A 26,188-nucleotide genomic window follows, 5' to 3' on the forward strand; every position below is an offset into this window, starting at 1 on the left:
GCTTGCGGGGAGGTGTCTGATTCTCAGGCTGCAGATAGTTGTAATTGGGGGGGGGGGGCGAGACTGGGATTTTTTTATTTTATGTCTTTAAAGTTATTTTCAGGCCACCTTTAAGGGTAGAACAGCGTTGAGGATGTATGACAGCCTTCCCCAGCCTGGTGCCTTCCAGCTGCGTTGGTGTTGCAGTCCCGCACATCCGGAGGGCAGCCAGGTTTGGGAAGGCTTGTCGCATGGCATTGTGGATAGCTGTGCATGGGGGAGTGGCCAAAGCTCAATGACAGAGCACATGCAGAAGGTCCCAGGTTCAGTCCCTGGTATCTCCTGGTAGGGGTAGGAAAGAATCCTAAGTGGAACCCTGGAGAGCCACCGCTGCCAGTCAGGTCAATACTGGGCTAGTTGGAACAGTGGTCTGCCTCAATATGAGGCAGTTTCCTACATTGCTAGGAGCAGCTGCCGGAAGCACCTAAGGGAAAGGTCGCTATGTGAATTAATGGAAAGATTTCCAAGAACCTGTCTTACACCAGGTTGGGAGCACAGGTGGATCCAGCCCAGCACTATCTTCTCTGACAGGCAGCAGCTGTCCTCCTGGGCGGAGAGGCTTTCTTACCACCCATGCCATCTGAGATTCTTTAACTGGAGATGCCAGAGATTGAACCTGGGGCCTTCTGCACGCAAAGCAGGTGCCCTACCACTGAGCCACGGCCCCTCCCTCTGTAATCTTAGCATTCTTCATCACAACCCTCGATCTCCCTTAAGAGAGGGAGGGAAAGAAAATTTCCCCCCTCCCTCTTTGGTCATACTACGTTTTTGCAGCTTGCACACGTAAATTGGTTTGCAGTACATTCAGGACGGGGGACAAGGGAATGTCACTGCACTTAGCTAACTTAAGGAACTCTCTGCCATAGCAATGGCCACTAACGGGTTACTTTCAAAGCAGATGAGGCAAATTAATGGGGTGGGGGAGGGGTAGACCTGTTGGCTGGTTACTGGCCACAATAGCTAAGTTGAACCTCCAGGTACAGAGGCAACGTACGTTTAAGGACCAGGTGAAGGGACAAACGGCATGCTCACTGCCTTTTGTGCCCTGTTTGTGAGCTTTCCAGACACTTCTGGCTGGCCACCATTGGAACAGCAACAGCAAAGGGGTCTGCAGCTTTATCCTGTAAAAACGCGCAGGGGGATTGAGACATTCAGGGGCATCTAACTCTTCTAGAAGCGGCTGTAGAATTCCACGAATACATTTGGGACAGGGATGTGTCCTTCTGCTGCCTCAAGATGAGCCATGATGGCCACTGGGTTAGGTGGGGATGAGACAACTCCATGGAGGAAGGAAGCAGTCGATAGCTATTTGTCATAATGATAAGATGGAACCTCCATCTTCAAAGGCAGTGTACCACAATGTAGCTGCTGCTGGGGAGCCACCGTGGGAGAAGAGTACTGCTTCCATGCCCTAGATGTGGGTTTCCCTGAGGCTTCTAGCTGGACACTGTGCAGACCGGCCCATTATCACTGTGGCTTAAATAAGCCATGGTGGCTTGTTTGAACTGTGGCACAAGCCCGGTGCTCTTTGCCTAATCACCCACCCAGGCACGGCGTGTCATGTCGTCCAAACTCAGGCAGCATGTCTTGTTAGAGGGGGAAACAACTTCAGATAATCCAACAACAGCCCATGGGTTTAAGCCACAGTGACCATGTGAGCCAGGTAATTAGAGTAGATGAACCCTTGCTCTGACCCAGCAGGCCTCTTCTTAAGTTTCCTTTTGTGGCCTCTATTGGAGACTAAATCCTGGATCCTCTGGCTAGTTCCAAACAAGCCATACTTTTTTTTAGTGCTGGATCAGGCCAAGACCTCCAGCATACTGCTTCCTGTGGTAGCCAACCAGATGGCCATGGGAAGCCCACAAGGAGGACATGAGTGCAACAGCCCCATCCTACTCGTGTTCCCTAGCAGTTGGCCTTGAGGAGCATGTTGCCCTGATCCTGGAGGTTATCTGTACCCTTCGTGACTAGTAGCCATTGATAGCTTCATCCTCCATGAATTTGTTTAATCCCCCTTTAAAGCTATCACAACATCTCTTATCACTATTCCTAGTGCATTTCCATCCTTTCCAAACTGCAGAATAACTGGGGACAGCTGGTGGTTAAGCAACTTTCTCTCCTTTTCCCTGTAGTTTGGTGCTCTCACTCCTTTGGAACCCAGGCTGGGAAAGAAGCTAATAGAGCCCCTGACCAATCTCATACACAGGTAAGTGGGTTAATTCTTCACCAGCAACGTTTGCAGCTTTTGAGGATGGTTGTGCCGAGCTATATGCATTTCCTGTCTCTTGACACTAGTATCAAATAGTTCAGATTGTGCTAGCATTTCTAACCAGCAAAACTTTTTGTGCCTCTGGGTCAGGGTAGCCATAATGTTCCTGATCTCTCAACCAGCTTCTGGATGACTTCCCCAGGGGCTGGCCACTTGCCTTCATTATCTTGGGCCTTCTAAAAGAAATCACCCCAGGGCAGTGCCTTCTCTAGAATGGTTTCCTTGCAATGGAAGCGCCCCCTTTTTGGGTAGTAGACTAAGCAGAGAAAAGAGAAGCATTCACTTAATCCTCCTTTCTTTCTCAAACAGCCAGCGCGCGCTCTTCCAATTATCTAAAGAGGGCAGAGTTCATGGCAACCCTGTCAAAGATAAAAAATTAGTCCGCTTCCAAGAAATTCAGCAAAGTGGACAGTATGTATATTTCAACACCCCCCTCTCCTTTTCCAGTCTCCTTCGTGTCTTTCTCACCCTTCTCCTGCCTTAGTCATTTGACGTTGGGGCTTCTAGACGAGGAACCTGTGAGATTCCCTGTCGACGCACATCCTAACACTCTTGGTTCAGTGTTAACGTGATGCCTGATGCTCAGAGCTGCCCCATTTCACTGGCAAAGATGAGACCTCGAGGGAATGAGAAGTATGGAGCTGGCATGGTGGGCCACAACTGATCCTGAATGTGCGCTTTCTGGAGCTGTTAACTGCTGCTTATGAAAGTGCTTTTAAAAATGCCTCTCTGTTGAAGTGCGGTTTAGATGCTGGTGTGTAAAAGTATGTGTTTAAAAAAAGAGAGGGGCTGGTATAGAAATGTTTATCCATAGTTAGCACTAACCCTGGCTAAGATCCCAAAGGTGCTGGCCCACTTCACACGTCAGGGCAACCCACAGTCTTTTTAAATTGCAGACTGCCGTGAACAAGGCGGCATGTGGGTGCACACAGTCCACTTGCTCCTGCTGCAAGAGGGGGCAGCTGAACAACTCCAGGACAACCTGGATCTCCTGCTTGTCAGGGGAGAGACAAGCAGAGGCCTGGGTCCAGACGCAACACTAAACAACCCAGGCATGCAGCACACCTGGATTGTTCAGCTGCTCCTTCTTGCAGTGGGAGTAGTCAGGCAGTGTGTGCAAATAAAAAAAAGAAACCCACCTGGATGGTTGTGATGTGCAAGCCAGGCCACAGTGAAACTGTGCCTTTTTTGTTTACACATTTATTACACTGCAGTGGGGGTGGTTCGACTTTTAAAAGAACGGCTTGTAGTCTACTAGATACGATACAAATGGAAAAGGGGCATCATGGCTACTCGTCATGATTGCTGTGTCAGGCAGCATACCCCTGAATACTGGCCACATAAGCTGGAAGGTGCTGTTGTGTTCCTGTCCTGCTTCTGGCTTTCCCAGAGGCATCTGGTTTGCCACTGTGGGAACTGATAGGCCTTTGGTCTGATGCAGCATAGCTCTTACGTTGATAAAGGAATAAGAAAATGAGTAAATTCAGGCTGTGCGCCACTACAGGATAACCAGTGGGGGGATGTAGTCTCCTGGCCCTTGTTTCTCCTGGTGCTTTGGTTCCAACAAGTGTGCAAGAGACGCACGTCCCCATGTGGTTTGACTGGCACTTCTCGCTTTCCATCAGGCATGGCCAACTTGGGTGGTGACCCATGGCAGGCAAGTAGGGCTTGCTCCCCCGGGTGGAGCAGCATCCTCCTATCTGCGCCATGGCTCTGCCCCCTACGTGGCAGCCTTCAAACCAGAAGGGAGGGCTGTGCGTCACTCTAGTCCATCCTTAGCTCTATGGAAATGTGCTGTGGCTCTTCATTCCTTGTGTTTTCCCTCACCTCTATATGGCTTTGGGGCACTGGCTGAGTGCTGTGGTAGCCAGTTGTTTCCCTTGGCAAATTGCCTTGTCTGAAGATGGGAAGTGTGGGGCACCTTCCTAACCAGCGTTAACTCCTTTGTGTTCACTAAAATGGCTAGCCCTGCCATGACGTGAGAAAGCAACTGGCAGGGTGGATTGACCCACGGCAATGTTAAAATTGGTGACTAAAATCATCAACAAAAGACAATTTTTAAATAATTATTTTCCCTGTAATTTCTGTGGTTCCTGAACGGGGATGGAGGCCAGTGGATTGCTATTAAGAATTTATATTGACTTGCAGCTAAAGGCATCCCTTCTAAGCTATATCAGGTTGTGTCACTTGTACCTGTGTTGGACCAGGCCAGATTGTCCATCTAGCCCGGTATTTTCTGCTCTGACTGATGGTAGCTCTCAAGGGTGTCAGAAAGAGAAGGGTCTTTCTCATCATCTGATCCATTTAACTGGAGCTGCCAGGAACTGAATCAGGGACCTTTCTGCATGCAAAGCAGTTGCTCTACCACTGAGCTAAAGGCCTGTTTAAAATCTGTTGCACATCAGGATTGTATCTTAGAGATAAGAAGGATGTGGGTGAAATTGCCTATACTGTTTGTTGTTGTTCATGCCAGGCCTTCCTGTCCTCCGCTCTCTCCCAGAGTGTGCTCAAGTTCATATTCATTGCATTGGTGATGCTATCTAGCCATCTCATCCTCTGCTGTCCCCTTCTCTTTTTGCCTTCAATCTTTCCCACCATCAGGGTCTTTTCCAGGGAGTTTTCTCTTCGCATTAGGTGGCCAAAATATTTGAGCTTCAGCTTCAGTATCTGTCCTTCCAATGAGCACTCAGGGTTGATTTCCTTTAGGATGGACTGATTGGACCTCCTTGCAGTCCAGGGGACTCGTAAGAGTCTTCTCCAGCACCACAGTTCGAAAGCGTCAATTCTTCGGTGTTCAGCCTTCCTTATAGTCCAGCTCTCACAGCCATACATTACTACTGGGAAAACCATAGCTTTGATTATACAGAACTTTGTCGGCAAGGTGATGTCTCTGCTTCTTACTATGCTGTCCAGGTTTGCCATAGCTTTCCTCCCAAGGAGCAAGTGTCTTTTAATTTCATGGCTACAGTCACCGTCTGTGGTGATCTTGGAGCTCAAGAAAATAAAATCTGTCACTGCTTCCATTTCTTCCCCTTCTATATGCCAGGAAGTGATGGGGCCAGATGCCATGATCTTCGTTTTTTTAATGTTGGGTTTCAAACCAGCTTTTGCACTCTCCACTTTCACTCTCAACAAGAGGTTCTTTAGATCTTCTTCCCTTTCTGCCATTAGGGTGGTATCATCTGCGTATCGTCTGCGTATCTGAGGTTATTGATAATTCTCCTGGCAATCTTAATTCCGACCTCTGATTCATCCAGCCCGGCGTTTCTCATGATGTACTCTGCATATAAGTTAAATAAGCAGGGTGCCAATATACAGCTTTGTCGTACTCCTTTCCCAATTTTGAACCAATCGGTTGTTCCATGTCTGGTTCTTACTGTTGCTTCATGGCCCTCGTACAGGTTTCTCAGGAGGCAGGTAAGGTGGTCTGGTACTCCTATCTCTTTACGAATTTGCCAGAGTTGGTTGTGATGCACACAATCAAAGGCTTTAGCGTAGTCAATGAACAGAAATAGATGTTTTTCTGGAATTCTTTTGCTTTCTCCATGATCCAGCGAATGTTGGCGATTTGATCTCTAGTTCCTCTGCCTCTTCAAAACCCAGCTTGTACTTCCGGTAGTTCTCGGTTCACATACTGCTGAAGCCGAGCTTGTAGGATTTTGAGCATCACCTCCTGGCATGTGAAATGAGCGCAATTGTACGGTGGCTTGAACACTCTTTGGCGTTGCCCTTCTTTGGAATTGGAAAGTAAACTGACCTCTTCCAGTCTTGTGGCCACTGTTGAGTCTTCCAAATTTGTTGGCATATTGAGTGCAGCACTTTAACAGCATCATCTTTTAGGATTTTAAATAGCTCAGCTGGAATACTGTCTTCTCCGCTAGCTTTGTTGTTAGTAATGCTTCCTAAGGCTCACTTGACTTCACTCTCTAGGATGTCCGGCTCAAGTTCAGTGACCGCACTATCATGGCTATCAGGGACATTAAGGTCTTCCCAGTATAGTTCTTCTGTGTATTCTTGCCACCTCTTCTTAATCTCATCTGCTTCTGTTAGGTCCCTGCCTTCTTTGTCCTTTATCATGCCCGTCTTTGCACAAAACGTTCCCTTGAGATCTCCATTTTTCTTGAAGAGATCTCTAGTCTTTCCCATTCTGTTGTTTTCCTCGATTTCTTTGCATTGTTCATTTAAGATGACTTTCTTGTCTCTCCTTGCTATTCTCTGGAACTCTGCATTCAGTTGGATATATCTTCCCCTTTCTCCCTTGCTTTTTCGCTTCCCTTCTTTCCTCAGCTACTTGTAAAGCCTCATCAGACAGCCACTTTGCTTTCTTGCATTTCTGTTTCTTTGGGATGGATTGAGTTGCTGCCTCCTGAACAGTGTTACAGACCTCCGTCCATAGTTCCTCAGGCACTCTGTCTATCAGGTCTAATCCCTTAAATCTATTCCTTACCTCCACTGTATATTCATGAGGGATATGATTTAGGTCATACCTGAATGGTTTAGTGGTTTTCCCTACATTCTTCAATTTCAGCCGAAATTTTGCCACAAGCAGCTCATGATCTGAGCCACAGTCAGCTCCAGGTCTTGTTTTGACTGACTGTATAGAGCTTCTCCATCTTTGGCTGCAAAGTACATAATCTTTCTGATTTCGATATTGACCATCTGGTGATGTTCATGTGTAGAGTCGCCTCTTGTGCTGTTGGAAAAGAGTGTTTGCTATGATCAGCATGTTCTCTTGGCAAAACTCTTATTAGCCTTTGTCCTGCCTCATTTTGTACACCAAGGCCATGCCTGCCTGTTATCCCGGTGATTTCTTGACTTCCTACTTTAGCATTCCAATCCCCTATGATGAAGAGGACATCTTTTTTTGGTGTTAGTTCTAAGTGTTGTAGGTCTTCACAGAACTGATCAGCCTCAGCTTCTTCAGCCTCAGTGGTTGGGGCATAGACTTGAATTACTGTGATGTTGAATGGTTTGCCTTGGATTCGTACTGAGATCATTCTATTGTTTTTGAGATTGTACCCCAGTACTGCTTTTCCCACCCTTTTTATTGACTATGAGTGCTACTCCATTTCTTCTAAGGGATTCTTGCCCTCAGTAGTAGATATGATGGTCACCTGACTTAAATTTGCCCATGCTTGTCCATTCGCTAGTTCGCTGATTCCGAAGATGTCGATGTTCAATCTTGCCATCTCATGTTTGACCACCTCCAGCTTACCTTGATTCATTGATCTGACATTCCAGGTTCCTAAACAACATTGTTCTTTACAGCATCGGAGTCTCAGATATTCAGTGTGACCTATTACACCACATTTACTAATAATAGCATTTTAATAGCAGTTTTGAGTACTCCAAAATTCTTCACATTATCTTGCTATTCTTTCAACAAACCTTTGAGGTAAGACAGTATTTTTACCCCCATAGTGCAGATAGAAAAGGAGATGCAAAACATTTTTCTTATCCCCAGGTTGTTAGAAACAGCTGAGAAGTCACTCGACATTGTAATATCTGTGCTTCTGTGGCAGGGGTGGGCAGCTGGAAGGCCAAAACATCTGGAGAGCCACAACTCATCAGCCCTAGCCAGTATAGCCAGTGGTGATGGATGATGAGAGTTGTGTCCCTCCAGATGGTTTGGCTTACAGGTTGCCTACCCCTGCTCTGTGGATTCAAATGGGTACCTTTAAAGTAATAATTTAAAAAAGCTTTTCAGACATTCAGACACTTCATAAGCTTGTTTGTGTCTCTTTATTAATGGCACAATAATCATGGAAAACCCCTGTAATACAGCCTCTCCCAACCTGACACCCTCCAGATGTGTTGGCTGACCACTTATATCAATGGCACTGCTGGCTGGGGAATATGGGAGTTATAGTCCAACACATCTGGGTTGTGCCAAGTTGGGAGAGGCTGCTCTAATCCTTCTAAAGCTAATCCTGTAAATTTCCTTTGCTCATAGAATCATAGAATCATAGAATAGTAGGGTTGGAAGGGGCCTACAAGGCCATCGAGTCCAACCCCCTGCTCAATGCAGGAATCCAAGTCAGAGCATCCCTGACAAATGGCTGTCCAGCCTCGTCTTGAAGGCCTCCAGTGTGGGAGAGCCCACCACCTCCCCAGGTAATTGGTTCCAAAACTGCTGTATCAGTTTTAACCCCTGTCACTGTCAGAATCATTTGGCATAGATTCACATCCTGCCCTCTCAGTTTGGGCCCCAGATGGGCAAGTATCATGCCCCCATATCAATAATAGCTAACGTGTGTGGACATTAATAAGGGACTGGGGGCGTGCACCCCAAAGTAAGCATCGGGCCACCCCAAACGCTCAAAGCGTGTTGCGCCCAACAGAATCATTGGGCAGTATGCAGCTCTATGCCATCTTGTAGAGGACACACTCCTGGAGGTGTGTGCTTTGAGGTGGCTTGAAGCTTGTTGCGGAATACATGCTCTCAGTGCTTCATTCATTTCTGCGTGCATTGGCTGTTGCAGGGAGGCACAATGCTCGACCCTGGGCGTGCCACTCGCTGTTTGGTTGGAGCATGGCTCCTCCTCTAGTCAGAGCCTGGGAAGAGGGCAGCCGCATGGGGCTTTATTGAAGACTCCACAGGCAGCCGTCCTGTGGTGCTTGCAGTGGTCATCCCGATCTCCTCTGGAACAAGGCTAGCCTTGCAACGGGGGATGGGGAAAAGACTATTTTGCCTTGAGCTGGATGTCACGTCTAGTGTATTATGCTAGTCTGTCAAGAAATAATTTCTTTTGCAGTTATAAAGTTTACATGTATTTTCCAGTAACTGGACTAAATGGCTTAGTGACCTTTCCTGATGTGACTTTCTGTCTTGCAACACTCTGAAGGCAGGGTAGCGGCTGTAATGTGGTTGGTACCTGCTTATGGGTTCAGTTATAAGCAATAAGCGTAGCCTATCATTCTGGTATTATTTTAGATTTTACAAATTTTATAGATTTTATTTTAAATCAGGTTGTTTTTTAAAAGATGCAATTTTTTTTTAACTGTGTTTTATCCACCTGGCAAAAGCCTAGTTCCAAGATTAAAACTGGGGAGTTACGCTGGCCGTCTTCCTATTACAATACCTCAGCTGGGCTCTGAGTATCTTGTAATGCAGTAACTCCATTGTCTTTCCCTTCAGCACTTCAGCGATGTCACTTCTCTATGAGTGTGTGAACACAGTGATTGCAGGTAAGGAAATACATTTCCAGGTGCATCTCTATCTTTATGCTTCATGTGCTTTTAGTTGCCCTCCTAGGAGAAGAGCAGGCTGTGAATTAAAAACGTGCATTCTTGTCCCTTTTCAGTTTTGATCTCTCTCTCGTCTGGGATGCCCAACCACAGTGCCAGCATCCAGGTACAGCCCTTCTCTTTGGGACCATCTTTTTTGTTCTGTGTTGCGCTTAGCTTTGAGTATACCACATTGTTTTCATTTCACAACTGGAGAGGACACATTCTGATGCAATCCACCCCTGATCCACGGGTAGCTAGAGACAGACAACGGGAAGGCTAGATGCATCTTGTTCTGCTTGTGAGCAGCCCTGCGATGCATGGCCAGCCACGATCGGAGGCAGGATGTTGGACTAGACAGCCCTTTGGTCTGATTCAGTGAGGCGGTTCTTGATACTTGGACATCAAGTATTGGGATACTTGGACATCAAGGCATTACTCACCTGTGTGGATAAGACCAATACACAGAGATGGCACGCTTATTAAGAAGGAACTTCCATGTTCACATGCAGTCTACCTCTGCATCTTGGGTGCTGGGGTCAGAACAGGAAGGCTTTCAAAAAAGGAAGAGAGCTTTGGCTATTGGGCGATATAGAAATGAAATAAATAAATAAATAAGGCTTTTGCCGATTTGAGGATCAGAAGACTGCATGAAGGATAGATGTGTAGCTAATTCCTCGTTGTGATCGCTAAATGGAACCTTCAGAGGTAGCCCACCTCTTGTCTACCAGTTAGCGGGTGGCAAACAGCCGGTGAACTCTGTTGCCTTCAAGCCTTGCCTGTGGACTTCCCAGAAGTGTCTTGACTGGCTGCTGCGGTGAAATGAGATACTGGGCTAGATAGACCAGACTTCCCCAACCAGATGCCTGCCAGATGTTTTGGGTTCAATTCTCATTGGCCTCAGTCAGCATGGCCCGTGGTCAGGAATGCTGGGAGTTGTAGTCCAAAACATCTAGAGGCACCAGGTTGGGAAAGGCTGAGATAGACCTTTCGGGTCTGATCCAGCCCCTTGCAATCCTTGTGTTCTTGAGATACAGTCACTGCACTATCTGGTTGCTAAAGTACAGCACTGCTTTTTTCCCTAGTTGGGGAGTAGTATTGGTTTGCAAAAATTCAGTGTAGGTGCTCCTGTTTGGGCACGTGCCCCTTTCCCTTTGTGCTTTTGGCCTTCCAGTGCTAGCAGTGCCCACTGACACTTGACCAAAGCTCAGAGGGCTTTTTTAGGTGTGACAGGGGCGGCAGCAGGGAAGTCTCTTTCTTACAAAGGAAGTTAACTGTGCATGCTGTCTTTGCAGCTCTGTGTTCAGAAGTTGAGGATACTGATAGAAGATTCAGATCAGAACTGTAAGTACGGGGACTATTGTCATCTTCCAAGTTAAGTCTGTGACAAGTGAGTCTATGTTCTAGAGACAGCATTAAAATTCTACACAGTGAAAAGCTGGGTTCTGTAACTCTTACAAGTTATGTAAATTTTAAAAATTGCATTGGTTTTGCTGGAGGGGCAAGGCACTATGTAAGACACTTGGGGGCATGACATGACAGTCCATCGTGGGTCAGTCTATCCACAGTGAGGCTGTGGTGTGTAGGGCCAAGATTTTGAATATGCAACCCCCACTTGGGGGTTGTCATGTCATGTGAACCCAGCGAGTGTGGGTTATGCGAGGGCTAAACAGTCCTCACATAACCCTAAAACAGACCACAGGTTTTGCGAGGGTTGTTTAACTCTCGCATAACCTACGCTCACCGAGTTTGCATGACAGCCCCCAAGCAGGGGTTGCATATGCAACTTGGTGCCTGTGGGTGCCAAAGCGTGTTGTCAGAACCTGGTCACTGAAGCTTCGCCCTTCTGCCTGCCCTCTTTCCATGGGCTTCTGAGATCCACCAGATGGTGCCTGTCATGCTTTTAAGCATATTTCTTTAATAATAAGGACTAGAAGCATGTCTTCAAAAAGATAAAAAGCAAGTTGAGGTTGTTGGGAAGTTACCTCAGAATTGTGGCATTCTCACAGCCCTGCCCACAAGCAGGCAAAACAGCAAAATGTTAGAAAAAATGGGAGGAATGGGTTGTCCTCTCCAAGGAGAGCTGGGAAACTCCTTGTCTGAAACCTTGGAGAGCCATTGCCAGTCAGACAAAACTAAGCTAGATGGACCAAGTGTCTAAGCCAGGGGTCCCCAACATTGGGCCTGCAGGTGCCATGGTGCCCATGGGCTCCTCCAGTGGTGCCCGCGAATGGGTTCCCAATGGGCACCTTGGGATAAATATTTTCCCCATTTTTAATATACATACATGGATTTGTGTGAAATGCATACAGCTTCCCAGCAATTATACATCAGCTTGAACTAAAGTGGACCAAACATCCAAATAAGTATGTGTTTGAAGGTGGTGTCTATGTGCCTATTCAAATATTGAAAACATTGTAAGGTCCATTGCATTATAGGAGGTGGGTGTTTATTCCTCCAGTGTTGTCATATCAGGCTTTTAGGTGTCAAGAGTGCAGAGCATCTATTTATGCCGACCATGTGTTAATTCCCCTGAAACAAGTAAATAATTTAAAAGAGTGTACATCAGTGAATATTAAAGACTGTTCCAGTACAAAATCTATCTATGTAATCACCTCCTCCCTAAAAGAAGCAACTTCTGAACATTGCCAAAACATATGTTTAAAAGAAGCATTAGCTGTATTGCACTGCCAGCAATTAGCTGAATTAGACAATCCCTTATCAAAGAGACGTTGCAGTGTCCAGTACACATGAAACAAAGGTTTTTGCTGAATAAGACACAGCTAAGATCCACAGTGGACAACAGGTAGACACCAAAGCAGTGATCCACTGATTAGGCATTTTGCAGTAGTGCCCACAGCAGTATCTCAAATTGCCAAATTCCTCCCACCACATCTGAGAGACCAGTTCTAACTAGTTTAATCCTTTCTAGTTGTGTCCAAGGCCACCTTCAGTTACCAGTATATGTGCATATTAATCTTGCAGAAATGGAGAACGGCCTCACAAGGTGTCACTGTGAATTCTTTCCCTTTTCTTCTCTTCCCACCCCAGTGAAGTATTTAGGACTGCTGGCCATGTCCAAAATCCTGAAAACGCATCCTAAATCGGTACAGTCTCATAAAGATCTCATCCTCCAGTGCTTGGACGACAAGGATGAATCCATCCGCCTCCGAGCCTTGGACCTTCTCTATGGAATGGTATGTTTGCTCATTGCTGGTTGTTGTTGTTTCTAATTCCACTCAAATCTTCAAAGCAGCTAACAGGAAACTAAGAACAATATGTTTTAAAAACAAAAGATGCTATAAAGACCAGCCAGACGAAAATTTAAGGCCAATAGAGCAAGAAAACCATACCTTGGGAAAGGAGAGAGATCAACCTGGCAGGTCAGAAAACCATCCAGTGTAGCCCAGCACCACATCCTATGGGGTTTTTTTTTGCAGTCCTGCACAATTGCATCACATGCACAGCTCTTGCCCATAGAGTAGATGGCATATTTGGCTTAGGTCACCATAAGTATCTTTGCATGCCCTGTAGCTGAGCAAATTCTTGCTCACAGTGTCTGTGTGTGTGTCTCCGTTCCTTTGGCCAATTACTACAGGTATCCAAGAAGAACTTGATGGAAATAGTGAAGAAGCTGATGATCCACGTGGACAAAGCTGAAGGGACCACCTACAGGGATGAGCTGCTGACCAAAATCATTGACATATGCAGCCAGTCCAATTACCAGTACATCACAAATTTTGAATGGTCAGTGTTTCGAGAATACTTAATATCCCACTTCACAGCCTCAAGAGGTGCTCGAAGTGGCTTACAGAACATTACCAAAAATTTTAAACCTCATTTAAGTCTGACACAAGAGCAGAAACCATGTAGCGTCCATATGGAAACAGGGTTATTCTGGCAGCATTTCCTGTCCTTGGCCTTTCAGGCAGCAGCTCCCACCAGGGATCTCTGAGGCATGGGAGGTGGGGCTGAGCAGCTGGAACTTGCTCAGCCCACAACGGAAGTGGTCTTCCCTTGCTGGTGGTTAGCAGTTGCCCATAAAGGAGGCAGTGCAGAGTGTGTGTGTGTGTGTGTGTGCTGGTGAACCAAAGAATGACTGCTAATTGTGCATACTGAAAACTACTTCGCCTTGTCTCCCTTGTAGCCCTTTGTGCTTGGGATTCCTTCCCTGAATGCATACGTGCCTCCACCATCATCTTCTCTCAAACCTGCCTTTAAATTCTCCAGTCCTCATTGCTGCCCCCCCCTTTTTTCTTTCCTCCTGTTCTACTTCCTTGTAGTGAACATTTCTGTATGGTCTGTATTTGCTGTAGGCTACTTTGTCACATTTAAATTAATAATGATTTAATTTAAAATAATTATTAGGGCCAAAATATTTGATCAGTTAGATTGAGAGATTTAAAAAAACTCTTTATCAGTTAATATAATTGAACAGATGCCCACAGTTAACTGGGCTGCAGATTTTTAAAACTGTTCTTGATACAAGTGGTTATTAAAAACAGCAGGTGGCAGGTGCTATCTTAAAAGGCATTCTCCCTTTTCTCACACATAGGAGAGAATGCCTCTTTGGGGATGATGCATGTGTGCATCATCTAAAAAACTGTGTCCTGCTTGCTTCAATAATATATTCTACCCATATACAAATTAACCAATGGATTGATCAACCAACTAAAGCTCACATGATTGATTAGTTAAGATGCCTTTAATTGGTTTGCTCCCCTAAAAGAAAGACTACAAGTAAATTTTCTTATATGTAACTAAACGAAGTCTAAGTTCATGTAGCCCACTTGCTTATGCTCCATCATACCTTCTTGGCTTTGCCTCTAACGTCCTCAGTATGCCTCCCCACCTGCCACTCCAACCAGTTTAACTTAGGATTGTAACTTCTCCTCTGCACTGTGTGCAATTAATAATGATCACAGTAGCCCTACATTGAATGCCTTGTATTCTGATTCTTTAAGGGACTTTTGTGGTGACTGTAACAACAATGAAGCCCTCAGCAGTGATTGGGTGGGGATAGGTAGAAAGTCTGCCATTGGCTGAGTGGTTCTAGGGAGCAGGCCGGGCATACGGAACTAGGAAAGGGAGGACCAGAAGACGCAGGAGGTGAAGAAGGTGTGGTGTGGTGGAGAGGAATGAAGGAAGGAGAAGGGGCTAGGCTAGGGAGAAGCAGAAGGCAAGCTGGGGAAGAGAATGAGCAAAGAGGAGTATGCAAGTGCCCAGGAATTGCAAGGGTGAAAAAGATACTAACTTTCAGGAAAAACTGCTTTAAGCTATTCCTAGCCCATGGGAGAGAGCAGGCTATAAATCTCAGTAAATATGGAACAGAGTTTATATACTGTTTCAGAGCACCCAACGAAGGTTGGCTGCAGGTCTCCCAAGTATTAGGAGTCCCACCCCTGGTTCAGTTTGTCTGCTTGCAAGACAGCAGCCTCTTCCTCTTCCCATGAGGGTGATTGGTGGGAGATTCAGGACAGATAAAAGGAAGGACTTCTTCACACAGCACGTAGTTAAACACAGTGGAATTCACTTCCAGAAGAGGTAGTGATGGCCACCAATTTGGGTGGCTTTAAAAGGGGGTTAGACAAATTCCTGGAGGAGAAGGCTATCGATGGCTACTAGTCCTGATGGCTCTGTGCTGCCTCCAGGTCAGAGGCAGTGTGCCTACGTACACCAGCTGCTGGGGAACATGGGCAGGGCGGTGCTGTTGCACTCTTGTCCTGCTTTTGGCTTTACTGTGGCCACAGTGGTTTGCCACTGTGTGAACAGAACGCTGGACTGAAAGGACCCTTGGTCTGATCCAGCAGGGCTTTTCTGAGGTTTTATGCTCTTTTCACCTGCCCCCAGGTACATCAGCATTCTGGTGGAGCTGACGCGACTGGAGGGTACCCGGCATGGCCACCTCATTGCCTCCCAGATGCTGGACGTGGCCATCCGTGTGAAGGCCATCCGCAAGTTTGCCGTGTCACAGATGGCTGTGCTCCTGGACAACGCCCACCTGCTTGCCAGCAACACCCAGCGGAACGGGATCTGCGAGGTGCTGTATGCTGCTGCCTGGATATGCGGGGAGTTCTCAGAGTAAGTGGCGGGGCGTGGGGCAATTTGAGGTGGGCAGGCGCTGCAGCAGTAGGGGATGAGTTCTCCCTCACTGGCCCTTATGCCTGGAACATCTCTTGTAGTTCCCCCCTCTTCTCTTCTGGAAGGGAAGGGATCTGAGAGCAGAGAGGGTCCCTAAGCATCTTCTTCCCTCCAGACACCTCGAGGAACCGCACCAGACCCTTGAAGCCATGCTGCGGCCTAAAGTGACGACGCTTCCAGGCCACATCCAGGCGGTTTATGTTCAAAACATGGTGAAGCTTTACGCCTCAATCCTGCAGCAGAAGGAGCAAGCTGGGGAGAAGGAGGTGGCCCAGGAGGCAACGCAGATGATGACTGAGCGCCTGCCCCAGTTCGTGCAGAGTGCAGATCTTGAAGTCCAAGAGAGGGTGTGTGAAACCAGCCCAAAGTTTTTCCAGGCTGAAGTAGTCCTTAAGCCAGGGGTGCAGAACCTCAGGCCCGAGGGCCAAATCTGGCCTGCCTGGGGCCCCAGAGGACCATGCACCCTTTCCCCCAACCACCAATCACTAGGTAGTTTCCTGGCTTTCGTGCCGTTTCTCCCCATTCTCAAAGGTTGAAATGCCTCTCCTAAGGCTGAGTTCCTGGAAGGAAGAGCTTTAAGCGACAATGTGCTGATACTTTGGTGTCTTCAGCTCTCCTCTTTTGCCTTCAGTCCTGCCCATTGGAATGTCGCTCCTGAGAGCTTCTGTGAAATTGAATCCTGTCCTTAGGCTGAAAGAGGTTAAGTACCTCTGCCTTAAAGATTGCTGTTTGCTGGCCTCTGGCTAAATAGGTGGTCGCTTGTTGAAACTTCTTTTTGCTCTTCAGGCTTCCTGCATCCTTCAGCTCATGAAATACATCCACAAGCTTCAGATCAAAGAGGTGCCTGTGGCTGAGGAAGTGATTGCCTTGTTTGCTGGGGAGCTCAACCCTGTGGCCCCCAAAGCCCAGAAGAAAGTTCCAGTTCCAGAAGGGTAAGGTTCTTCCCATCCTTTGCCAGGGGTAACAGTGTTAAATTTCAGATTCTGTGGGACAGTTGCCCAGGGCCTGCCCTCATCTCCCAGCCAGTCTGAGGGAAGATGACGAGGGAAGGCAGAGCAAGGCTTCCTCCATAGATCTTAAAAGGACCAGGAGGTCCATGCGGGAGAGGGTCCTCTGCAACGTCTGTGTTGCAGGAGCAGGATGAGAGCAAATGGCTTGGCAGTGGTCTCAATGCACCGCCTGAAACAGAGGCTCTCTCACTTCCACAGTTTGGACCTTGACGCCTGGATCAACGAGCCTCCCTCGGACAGCGAGTCCGAGGATGAGAAACCCCGAACCATCTTCCACGATGAAGAGCAGAGGCACTCCAGGCACCGGCAGCCCGAAATGGATGAGGAGGAGTTGGCCAGAGTAAGCCAACACGTCTAGGGGTGATTGAGAAGCTTGAGGTGTCCTCCTGGTTGTGTCTTGATCACGTCTTGAGCTGTTGCTTAACAGTGCAGTTGGGCTGCTTGCTACTTGTTGGGCATTTTGTGCGAGGTCAGGGGCACCTCGATACCACCTTTTTTCAATGAAAAGTAAGTTCCGATAATCCTACTCTGGAATTATTGTTTTTCTTGTGTCTTTAAAGCGCCGAGAGGTCCGGAAGCAGGAGCAAGCAAACAATCCTTTTTACATTAAAAGTTCTCCTTCCCCACAGAAGGTAAGTTTGGCTTGTTTGGAGTGGAATCATACTGGACCGCTCGCCACTTCCATGGCGGCCTGCGGCTTCCCAGGCACTATTTTAATGGCTGATTTACAAAAATTTTCCCCTCCCTCTTTTTTGTCAAATCGAACAGTCACTGTTAGTATATAAGCTTTCTTCCCCATCCCCCTTTTTTCTGTCTTGCCCAGCGGTACCAAGACAGCCCCGGTGTCGAGCATATACCTGTGGTTCAGATCGACCTCACTGTTCCCTTAAAGGTTCCTGGTAAGAGAATTCCACAATTAACATAGTTGTCCCTCTTGTTTTCCGTGTTTAGCCAAAACTTCCCCACCCATGCAAAAGAGGGTGGTATCAGTAGCCTTGGGAACTCCAAGGTTTGCAGAAGTACAAAAAATCTGGTGAGGAAAGCCTAAAAGTGTGTTGGCCGGGGGGACGGGCAGGGAGACAACGGCCCACAAAACAGTCTGCAAACAGAGCATCCTCCTTAACCGTGTGGGTGGAGAATATGCGGAGGACGGAAAATGGGTGTGGAGAGGAGGAGAAATGGAATGGGATGGCAGGACATGTAAGCAGCAGCACTACTCTGCGCCATAACCTTGTGTTTAGTCCCACTTTTACTGTTCCACAAAAGCCATTTCCCAGTATTTTGGCCCACTCCAGACCAATAGCTAGAACTGGGGCAGGGTGGTGGTGTTATGTTGATGGAAGGGGTGGGCTTGGTCCTCAGTGGCTCCAAATACAATTCTGTGGCAGCGTTGGGCGGAGGATAGATTGGGATCTCTTGGTAGATCTCGGGGTGACCTGTAGTATATCAGCAAGAATTCCTGACTCCCAGTAATTCCCAGACTCCCAGACTACAACAAAAATACTGTTTCCCCTCACATATGCAAAATTAAGCTGGAAAAGATAGGATTTGTAGTCCAACATACCAGGTGGGGAAAGGCTGCACTAGGTGATTGTCATTTTGTACCTGTTAAAAGCTTTGCTGCTGCTAATCACTTCTGTACTGGTTTTGTTGTTCAGTCGTGTCTGACTCTTTGTGACCCCATGGACCATAGCACGCCAGGCCTTCCTGTCCTGCGCTCTCTCCCAGAGTGTGCTCAAGTTCATATTCATTGCATCGGTGATGCTATCTAGCCATCTCATCCTCTGCCGTCCCCTTCTCCTTTTGCCTTCAATCTTTCCCAGCATCAGGGTCTTTTCCAGGGAGTTTTCTCTTCGCATTAGGTGGCCAAAATATTTGAGCCTCAGCTTCAGTATCTGTCCTTCCAATGAGCAGTCAGGGTTGATTTCCTTTAGGATTGATCTGTACTGGTTACAGATGTTCAGATTATACAACATTTTAAAGAAAACGCAGCAGAATATATAAATCAGCCTACCCCAACCTGACACCCTCCAGCTGTGCTGGGATTGCACGCAAGGTTCAAGGCAGGGGCAAGAGCCACCTTCTCCCACCAGCCAGGATCTCAGTACATGGACTTCCCCTGGCAGTGCACCCTCACTAGATTTTGAGAGTGTCTGCACCTGTGCTGCCCCTTGAGCCCAGCATGATGTGGGGAAGAAGGGGGGTTCAGAAGGAGCTGCTGCTTTGTTGCCACGTTTTCCCATGTGTGGCTTGAGGAGAGGGTCAGAAGTTGTCTTCTAACACCCATGTGAGGTTACTATCCCAACAGACAGATGCTTGCAATCTCCATGAACTTGCCTGTAGAGCAGATGATCTGGTGGAATTGGGGCAGCAGTAGCACAGGTGTTTAAAACAGGTGTGGGGAACGGAGGACTGTGACATTTAGCCACTAATGGATGGAAATGTCTTGACTGAATTTGCTTTGGCTTACTTGCTTTAGAGATGTAAATCTCTGCTTACGTACTCCTTGAACCCTGCAGATGGCAAATGCCGTCTCAACAAGGGGACTCCCCTGCTGTGCGAGAGAAGGGAGAGTGCGTCTTCTAGGATGAGGCAGGCACCCGTCTTTGCATTTTCAGGAGTTTCCCCTCCTGAGAAGGACATCTGTCCCTCACACAGGCATGCCAGTCTCTGACCAGTACGTGAAGCTGGAGGAGGAGCGCAGACATCAGCAGAAGCTGGAGAAAGACAAGAAGAAGAAGAAGAAGCAAAAGAAGGAGAAGCGGAGCAAGAACCGGCGCCACAACTCGCTGCACACGGAGAGCGAGGAGGACATTGCGCCTGCCCAGCATGTGGACATCATCACAGAGGAGATGCCGGAGGTGAGCCCTGGCTGGGCGGCCTGCAGGGCTGCGCGCCTTCCCTCTCAGAATGGGGGGTGGGAGGAACAGCGATGTAGGGGATTGATTTGGAAATGGGAGGGTCCCCAACTCGGTCATGAAGCTCACTGTGACCCTTGAGCCAGTTGCTAGCTCTTGGCCTAGCCTACTTCTACAGGGTTGCTGTGCATATTTTAAAGGGCGGAGGGGAGATGGGAGACAGGAGACAACAGCGTACCCTGTTACAGATAAATTCACTGGGGTGGCATGGTTTGAGGGTGTTGGTTTCTTGGCCAGGTAGTCCAGCTTCTGGGCAGCCGGCCTTGCCAGCAAAGATTCCTTGCAAGAGGAAAAAAGGCGGGGTATAAATGCAAAAAAAAAGATAATACAGGTATTTGAGGATGCGGCTAATTAGTCCTGATGGCTAATTGCTACCTTCAGTATCAGAGGCAGTATGCCTCTGTACACCAGCTGCTGGGGAACATGAGCGGAAGGGTGCTGATGCGCACAAGATCTGTCTGTGGGCTTCCCACGGGCAGCTGGTTGGCCACTGTGTGAACAGAATGCTGGACTAGATGGAGCTTGGGTCTGAGCCAGTATGCCTGTTCTTGTGTTCATAGTTTGCTAGCACTCTGCAAAACATGCAGAGGAGAGCAAAGTGGGGGTGGAGAGTGGCCCATGTAACTTGGTAGTATTGGTTTGGCAAATGGAACTGCAGCTGGGGGCGGGGTCATAAGTTGGTTTAGGGCAGGGTAAATAGGTTATTTTTGGCCACCTAATGCGAAGAGAAAACTCCCTGGAAAAGACCCTGATGCTGGGAAAGACTGATGGCAAAAGGAGAAGGGGACGGCAGAGGATGAGATGGCTAGATAGCATCACGGATGCAATGAATATGAACTTGAGCACGCTCTGGGAGAGAGCGCAGGACAGGAAGGCCTGGCATGCTCTGGTCCACGGGGTCACGAAGAGTCGGACACGACTGAACGACTGAACAACAACAACAAAATAGGATAAATCCTAACTCTCTACTCTTTAGCTAAGAGAGATTAAAAAAAAAAAAAAACAGCGAAGGGTTCCTGCAAACATTGAGGCCAGACCTTGCTTGGCCTCCATTTCCCCTTGGGAGGTGACACCGCTGACACCTGCCTGCTTCCTGTTTTTTATGCTTCTTTCAGAACGCTCTGCCCAGTGATGAGGATGACAAGGACCCCAACGACCCCTACAAGGCACTGGACATTGACCTGGACAAGTAAGCATGAAGCCCAGCTGGCTGTTCTGTTCCTGGTGGTTGCCTGGCTTGTTTTTCCAGAGGGCACAAGGGAGGTGGCTAGCGCTCAGCTCAGGGTGAACAGGACTTGGGCCTTGGTTCTTGAGCTCCTGCTTTACTTCGCATGGGAAAGGGCCGAGGCTGGGCCCTGCAGATCATGGCTAGCCTTGAACTCATTGGCTTCAGCTTCCAGTCATTGCTTTGTGTTCTCAGTTGGAGGCTCTTTGTTCTCTGGATTTAACAAACTTTGGGTCTAGGTTCTTGGACGTGCAAGAATTAAAGGCAGCGGACTGGCCAGACTGCTGGGATGGCCACACAGCTTGCTCTCTACCATGCAGCGGTCCCATTTAGGGATTTTTACCTGTACCCCCTCCCTTCCAAAGCTAAACAGGGGGCACCACATCAAGGGCTGTGGTAAGAAAAAGGCAGAGCTCCTTGAGGTAAACCAGGGCTGCAGAACTGCAGGCCTGGGGTCCTGATTTGGCCCTCCGGCGTTCCCCAGGTGGCCATGCCCCTTTCCCCTGGCTTCACCTCCTTTCCCCCGACCACTGACCATTGGGTGGTTTCCTGGCTTTTGTGTAGTTTTCCCCCATTCTCAAAGGTTGACATGCCTCTCCTAACGTTTAGTTACTGGCAGGAATTGCTTTAAGCTAAAATATGCTGCTGTTTTCTGATCATGGCTCACTGCCCTTTACACCCCCTCGCACTTTTGGAATGCGGCCCTTGAGAGCTTCTCTGAAATGGAATGTGGCCCTCTGGCTGAAAGAGGTTCAACAGCCCTGTTCTAAGAGCCCTGGACCTGGGCAGCACTATAAAACCATGATCTCTAAAGCTAAGATAAGTTGATATTTTTGGCCCTTCCCCTTTTGCCTTCGGCTCCACCCACCACTGGACTGCAGCCCGTGAAAGCTTCTCTGAAATGGGAATTAGGCCCTCAGACTGAAAGTGGTTCAACACCTGTGACTTAAGGCAATATTCCAGCCTTGGTGAAATCCATCCCTCAAGAACTATAGCCTGGAAGTTGTCTTGGCTCAGTGAATAGTTGAACCCAGATGTTGCTACTCATCAGTACCTCCTAAAGGGGGCAGCCCCACCAGGGTGTGTGCCTTGCAGCATACCCCCTCCCGGGTGTTCCTGTGTCTACGTTATTCCACATTATGTATAAACAAAGCCACCTATTCTTCACCATCTGGGCCTAGCTTTCCTTTTGGGGGAAATCCATTAACATGCATGCTTGCTTCATAACTTTCAAAAACAGTTGCCCACCCCCTCTTTGAGACCCAGAGAACTGTTGTGATCTGGCTTTCATTGTACACGAACTGAATTGGAGTCTTAGCTGCTTGAAACATGACCTTGTGCACATATGGCATGACTACCCCTCACTATTAAACAAAAATGAAATGCATATGTAATCCCACCGGCTTGGCTCTTCACTACCTTTCCCAAACACAGGCCATTAGTTTCTCTTCCCTCTCTGCTTTCTAGCAGTATCTCTCCTGCCTGTGACAGCAGGGTGGTGCAGGAGGAGGAAGTGGGTGGACAGACGCGCTCAGGGTTGTGGGCCATTATTACAGCGGGTTTTCAGAAGCAGCAATCCTCTGCCAGGAAGCTGGTATCTCTCCTGCACACTTCAAAGCAGGGGTAAGGAACCCATAGGATTCAGTAGAGGCTGGTGGCTCCGATGTCAGTGAGGCAGGGAATCCGCTCCAGGTTTCAGTCAGAACTCTGAAGAAGCGAAAGTACCTTGGATAGCTTCTTTAGAGCTCTGACTGAAACCCGGAGCGGATTCACTGCCCCGCTGACATCAGAGCCACCAACCTCCACTGACTAGACTACAATTCCCATAATTCCTGACCATTGGACCTACTATGAGGCCCTCACTTCAGCCAGTGGATCAGGAGGAGTAACAGATCGTGCACCTCCTTATTCACTGCCCAGAGGGCAGCGTGTTTTTCTGCCTGGTGGCCAGCCAGCCCAGCACCTCACTCTGAGGAAGGAGCCCTTGGAGCAAGGCGTCAGGCAGGAGCTCTGTAGAGCCCGCAAGGCATTGTGGGTGAGGTGGCCCTGGAGACTGCCTGTGCAGCCCCACAAAAACAAGGTGGAGGAGGAGACAGGGCATTTTGAACTAGCCCTGGCTAGGGCGGATGGACGTTGGAGTTGAGCAACCTCTGGAGAGGCAGAGTTTCTGCACACCTGTTTTAAAATTTTCCTGAAGCCTCCAGATATGAGAGTGGGTGTGTCTCTCTACAGTGCATCATTGGGACCTCTCAACATTTCTCTCTCTCCTTCTCACTCTTGCCTTTTGCTCTTTCCATTCCCACACAGTTGCTGTATTCTGTCATCATGGTTTTTTTCTTTCTTTCTTTCTGTCTCTCTCTGTCTTTCACAAACAGTCTGGTTTCAGGGAAAGCTGCCAGGTAAGATCTCTCTCTAGCAGTGTGGGTTGGTTGCTTCTGTTGAGCACTGTAAACCACAACACAGCCAAGAACCAGCTGCTTGCCCCCAGATTGCAGCAGAAAAACTCCTGTTACTTTGGACCCGCAAAAAAGTCCAGAAAACATACACCTCTCACCTTGCCCACGCAGACCCAAATTTGTGTTTGTAGTTTGGAATTAAAGAACCAAGTTTATGATTCTTGGTTGCCTGGATCCAATTCTCCTTGGCCAGGAGAGTAGCTGTATATGAGCCACAGGAACGATGGTCTTGCTGTTACCCATCCAGGTGCTCCCAAAGTTGCTCTAGAGCAAGAATCTAAATAATTATGATTTGACTGATAAACTTGTTGGGCTTTACAGTGTTTCACTGCTTCCTCTCGCTCCCCTCCAGTAAAAGGAGGTTCTTGTGCAAAGAAGAGCGCTGCAGTTGTTCAGAGATGACTTTGGCCCTCTTGGCAAGCTGCAGAATCAACAGTGACCAAATTACACATTCCCTTTTCTACTTGTCTTAGGCCCCCTTCCTCTACCTGTGATGAAGCCTTCTTTAAAAGACACTATATTTGGCCTTAACCAGATATTGTTAAGGCAGGCCGTCAGGAAGTGGATTGGGGGCCATAGTTGAAGTGAATGCATGGCAACACTTCTGCATAGAGCTGAAAATAAGATGAAAAGCCTGCAAGCATCAGTCCCTAAACTTTCCTGAATGTGTGTAGGAAAGCTGCAATCAGAACTAAGGGCTGTCGAAATAGCCTGAATGGTTAATCTTTCCTTGGCAATACCAGGAGTGGCTCAGAAGACTTCTAACTTTGCTCGTGTGTGTGTGTGTCTGTGTGAGAGAGAGAGAGAGAGAGAGAGATCTAGCAAAATATCCATGTGTGATATACAGCTGAGATCATTCTGTTTTTTCACTAAATTTGGGTTTGTATAATTCTGAAGCATGCTGTAATTCATATTTTCCATTTTTGCAAGGGAACTTTCAGGTCTCCTCAGGGCTGTTTTGAATACTATACAGAGTGTAACTCAGCTGTGGAGTTGACCGTAGTCAGAGATAACTTTTTGTTTGCGCTTATATTCTAAACTGAGAAGCTGGATTGTCTTCAACTTGTATCAACTGGGGCTGAGGGTTTGTTGGTGAGCAAATTTTCATGGTAGTATATAGTGCAATTCTGCAGTTTTTTTACTACTTTGCGTAATGTGTGGGGGGAGGGAGCAAGGAGCCATGTAGCCAACAACTGGCTAACTGCATTTTCCATACTTGTGCAGAATTTGCAGCATGCACACACAGACCTGGTTGCAATCCTTGAGCACAGACGCCTGGTTGTTTTCCCCCAGGCTGCAATCTTGAAGATAGTTACATGCACAGTAATGGTCCTCCAGCTCAATATAAACAGTCAATGTTTAGTTCTGCACATGAATTCTAGCACAAAAAAAGCTTCCTCTAGCGTTGCTCCTCCCTCGGATCACACCCTAGGCATGCACTGATTTGTTCCATAGATTTTGGAATTTAGTGTCTGCTGGAGTGATCGGAGCAAACCATGTTTTTGCCAACTTGTAATGGGAACAACTCAAGTTGAGGTGCTGTACTGATCTTGAAGGGCTGTTTGCACCGCCTAGTGCAAGACTGATACTTCTCTAGAACAGAGCATGTCCTCCTCTTGTTTAAAAAAAGGCCTTTAGCAGACAGTGAGAAGCTTCCCGTGCAGAGGCATAGAAATGCTGATGGTCTCAAGTCACCTCAAGAAACAGAACCTCCCCCCATTGAAAAGAAGAGCAAGAAGCCAAAAAAGAAGGAAAAGAAACACAAAGAGAAAGAGAGGGAGAAAGAGAAGAGAAAAGAGCGAGAGAGAGAAATAGAGGAGGAAGACAAAAAGGTAACTCCTTGATTCTGTGTGCCACAGATTAGAAATAGGAGAAGCCTAACAGGAGCCATAAATTCCTCTAAATGTATGTAGATGCCTGCAAGGAATTTTAACATATGTAGTCTGACATGTTCCAGTGGTTCAGGTGGGTGGCTTCATAGTAGAGATGCCCCCAATATATAGTATATTTGCAGCTATAGACAAGATTCCTGAATTAAAGCGAGAAGTTTCCAGAGAATCATCATGGATCTTCACCCAAAAGGGGTGGGGGGAGCAGCAATGGTGGGGGATGTACAGTAGTTCTTTCTGTTGAGCAGTAGTTCACCACAGTAGCACTTTGAAATGGGCACAATGTTTAAGTTTACCAGGATGTGAAAAAACTAGAATTGAAGAAGCCTAAAATTGCACTCCACACTTTTTGTGGAGAAATTTCTGCTCATATGAGCTTCCTTATCTAGCTAGACAGAAATATCTGTGGAAACAATCAGAGTTTATACCTCCTTACTTTAAACCAAGGTTCCTATGGAGTTGGGATCACAGACAGGTGTTGTGGGTGGCAGATATTTGGATCATTAAAGAAAAATCCATGGGATGCTCAGAGCACTGCACTTACTCACATTCTCTCTCTGCAAATTTGGATGTAATGGCCAACTAAAGTTCAAGTGAGCTTTGCAAACCATAATCAAACCACAGCCTGCAACCCTAGTTTAGAAGATGAGAACCCTGTGGTCTAGAAGGCAGCCATTACCTTAGTGATCTTTAGAGTTTCAGTATATCCATATTGCAGCCATGTGGGTGAACATGGGGCTTTCCTAAAGGAAAGTTCATGCGAGAGACTTAATCTACTGACATCCTGTCTCACGTTCTTCAGTGCCATGGCAGTGAAAGCAGCGTTAAAGAAAATGGCAAGGGGCTAGCTGTGGTATACTGGGCTAAGAGTCTAACCCAGGATTATTAAAATCTCACCTTGGCCATGAACCCGCTTTGTAACAAGCCACGGTGTTCTCTTGGCCTCTGCTCCTCCATCTGCAATATGGAAATAGTAATACTGATCTACCTTACAAGGCTCTTGTGAGGAGTACT

General features: G+C 47.4%; 1 protein-coding gene across 3 annotated transcripts in view; it reads left to right on the plus strand.

Moving 5' to 3' along the window:
• AP3D1 (adaptor related protein complex 3 subunit delta 1) overlaps nt 1-26,188 on the plus strand; it is a 64,960-nt gene that overhangs the window by 25,657 nt on the left and 13,115 nt on the right. For all 3 annotated transcript variants that reach the window (XM_084825650.1, XM_084825648.1, XM_084825649.1), the window contains exons 8-22: nt 2,172-2,245; nt 9,447-9,496; nt 9,613-9,662; nt 10,831-10,879; nt 12,587-12,732; nt 13,134-13,282; nt 15,386-15,616; nt 15,792-16,023; nt 16,463-16,608; nt 16,885-17,026; nt 17,247-17,318; nt 17,510-17,585; nt 19,345-19,547; nt 20,720-20,793; nt 24,916-25,117. In XM_084825650.1, coding sequence (XP_084681776.1) covers nt 2,172-2,245; nt 9,447-9,496; nt 9,613-9,662; nt 10,831-10,879; nt 12,587-12,732; nt 13,134-13,282; nt 15,386-15,616; nt 15,792-16,023; nt 16,463-16,608; nt 16,885-17,026; nt 17,247-17,318; nt 17,510-17,585; nt 19,345-19,547; nt 20,720-20,793; nt 24,916-25,117 — 1,896 coding nt within the window. The remainder of the gene's footprint in view (nt 1-2,171; nt 2,246-9,446; nt 9,497-9,612; nt 9,663-10,830; nt 10,880-12,586; nt 12,733-13,133; nt 13,283-15,385; nt 15,617-15,791; nt 16,024-16,462; nt 16,609-16,884; nt 17,027-17,246; nt 17,319-17,509; nt 17,586-19,344; nt 19,548-20,719; nt 20,794-24,915; nt 25,118-26,188) is intronic.

Source organism: Heloderma suspectum, chromosome Z (assembly GCF_057233095.1).
Source record: "Heloderma suspectum isolate Gila_16-S chromosome Z, 16-S_ref, whole genome shotgun sequence".
In the NCBI taxonomy this organism is placed as follows: Eukaryota; Metazoa; Chordata; class Lepidosauria; order Squamata; family Helodermatidae; genus Heloderma; species Heloderma suspectum.